Source organism: Helianthus annuus, chromosome 3, assembly GCF_002127325.2.
Source record: "Helianthus annuus cultivar XRQ/B chromosome 3, HanXRQr2.0-SUNRISE, whole genome shotgun sequence".
Taxonomy (NCBI): domain Eukaryota; kingdom Viridiplantae; phylum Streptophyta; class Magnoliopsida; order Asterales; family Asteraceae; genus Helianthus; species Helianthus annuus.
Genome location: NC_035435.2, coordinates 76,382,705 through 76,385,157, shown reverse-complemented (window position 1 = coordinate 76,385,157; position 2,453 = coordinate 76,382,705). Strand labels below are relative to the sequence as shown.

The 2,453-nt window shown below is 32.1% G+C and overlaps 1 protein-coding gene across 1 annotated transcript; it reads left to right on the top strand.

Moving 5' to 3' along the window:
* Window positions 1–455: 455 nt before the first annotated feature.
* On the top strand, window positions 456–1,553 carry LOC110927696 (transcription factor MYB4). The gene is made up of 3 exons (XM_022171164.2): window positions 456–622; window positions 760–889; window positions 975–1,553. The coding sequence occupies exons 1-3, from the start codon at window positions 490–492 to the stop codon at window positions 1,441–1,443; spliced, it is 732 nt and encodes a 243-aa protein (XP_022026856.1). The 5' UTR covers window positions 456–489; the 3' UTR covers window positions 1,444–1,553.
* Window positions 1,554–2,453: the final 900 nt, after the last annotated feature.

Sequence of the window (2,453 nt, the reverse complement as noted above, 5' to 3'; positions counted from 1 at the left end):
ATTTTTATAACACGAAAAAAACCAATTTCTATTATGGTTATCATCAGAAACCCTTAGAACAAATTATTATGCAAGTGTCTGGATCAAAATATGAAATCACATGTTTCTTGTACGTAGTGTATATACCCCTTCCCATAAAAGCAATAAAATATAATACGATCCATTCACATTACACGTATTCCTTCCTATATGATAATGACGTTCGGTAGTTCAAAAAAATAAAAAATAAAAAATTCACAGTTTGTAAGTGTAATAACTGTTTAAAAATATATATGAAAAAAAGTAATTATGGAAGTTTCATGGTACGCTCATTTAATTTCTACAGGCCCACACTTTCCTGGTGAGCCCACTAGCCACTTGCAGTGTTTATTTTGACCATGACTAAGTGTGGTGGGTATCCTCCATCACTATAAGAGTTCACTTAGAAGACCAAGGTGATCAACAAATCTATAGTCTAAACTTCTTGAAACATCTTATAAATCTAGAGAGATGACTAGAATGTCGCGTGTCGATAAAAACGGATTGAGAAAAGGCCCATGGAGCAAAGACGAAGACGATAAGTTGAGAGCATACATCGAGAGATACGGCCATTGGAACTGGCGTGAGCTCCCTAAGTTTGCCGGTAAGCATACAGTTTTATTATTATTATTTTTGGGTGTCAAGCAATAAGCGATCGATCTCACATAAAATAAAAAAAATAACAATCTAAAAACAATATTTTTGAATATATTTGGGTTTCTTCTGGTCTATCTTGATCAGGTGTAAAGAGATGTGGAAAGAGTTGCAGGTTGCGATGGATGAATTATCTTCGTCCGAACATTAAACATGGGAATTTTACAAACGAAGAAGAAGATTTGATTATGGACATGCATAACAAGATTGGCAACAAGTATGATATAACGTTAACTTCAAAATAAAATTATATATATATGTTTTAACTTTTGTGTTTCTAATACTAAACTTGGTATTTATAGATGGTCAAAAATCGCAGCCGAATTACCAGGACGAAGCGACAACGAAATAAAGAATTACTGGCATACACACTTGAAAAAACGAGCTAAAAAGGATCAAAATGACCCGAAAAATATGTTTCATGCCACAAAAAAACACACAAATTTAAAAGACCATGATGAAGTTGAAGCTTTATGTGCATCATCTTCAGAACTATCATTTGCTAGCAGTACACCTGAGTATCCGTGTGTGACAAAGTCCTCACCACCACCACCACCACAATCGTCTTCGTTGGCATCTGATAGTTTGATCTCGAGTGGGGATTCGATACAAACATGCAATAATGAATATGAAGATGACTTTTGGACAGATCCATTTTTTACGGATATAGATGGTGTCAATAATGTGATCATAGCTCCGGATGATTTTGATGAATTTATGTGGGCAACTATGGATTTATATTCTCAGTATCATAGCCAGTTCAGGATATGAATATATGTTGATCATTTCATGATCGGCTAGTATTTGCTTTAAAGCATAATTATGTACACAATTTTCTCGGCTGATGTACGGTTAACTATAAAAAGAGTTTTATTTTCAGTTTCGAGAAAAAAAAAACTCTATTCCATTGTGGGAATATATATGAGGAGTACTGTTTAGAAATCACTCTTTATTGCGAGAAATTGTGAATATAATAAAAAAAAAATCTAAAAAACACATATTTTTTTTTATTATTTTTTTAAAATCTCTACTTTTTGTTAACAAAAAAAATTAAAATTTTTTAAAATTTTTTTGGATACTAAAGGTAGCGGTTTTTATAATAAAAATATTAGAAATTTTTTTTGGTGTGTTTTTTTAGTATTTTTTAGGTTTTTTAGGGGTTTAACTTTATGGTTTAGGTATTAGTATTTAGCTTTGTGTTGGGGTTTCAGTTTTTGAGGGGTGGGGGAGGGGGTGGTTTAGTTTTATTTTATTTATTTTTTTGGGGGGGGGGTAATTTTTTTTTTTTTTTTTATGTTTTTGAGGGGTTTAGTTTTTAACATTTAGCTTGTGGAGGGGCGGGGGTGGGGGGTATATATTTTTAGGTTTTTGATGGTGTAGTGGATTTATTTTGTTGTGTTCACATTGGTTCTCGGAGTTCTCACAATAAAGGTGGTTCTCGCATGAACCATACCCTATAATATATATATATATATATATATATATATATATATATATATTCATTATAGGAGAATGATCCGTTAGGAACCACCCTTTATTGCAAGAACCAATATGGACACAACCAAAAACACCTAAAAAAATCTAAAAAACACATAATTTTTTTTTTATTTTTTTTTGTTTTGGCTACGAAAAGCTTCATTCAGCAAAAGCTTATAGAGATACCCACCTCAGAGAAGAATCTATTCAGTGAAACTTCATTCAGAACAACACTCAATATAGAAGAAACGAGGTTCTGCATCTGTGGTTTTTTTAACTATTTTTTGGCGTTTTAAAGTGAATGG

Coding starts and splice junctions, on each gene's coding strand:
- LOC110927696 (XM_022171164.2), top strand. CDS start 490: ATGACTAGAATGTCGCGTGTCGATAAAAACGGATTGAGAAAAGGCCCA. Junction 623..759: donor TGAGCTCCCTAAGTTTGCCG/GTAAGCATACAG, acceptor TATCTTGATCAG/GTGTAAAGAGATGTGGAAAG. Junction 890..974: donor CATAACAAGATTGGCAACAA/GTATGATATAAC, acceptor TGGTATTTATAG/ATGGTCAAAAATCGCAGCCG.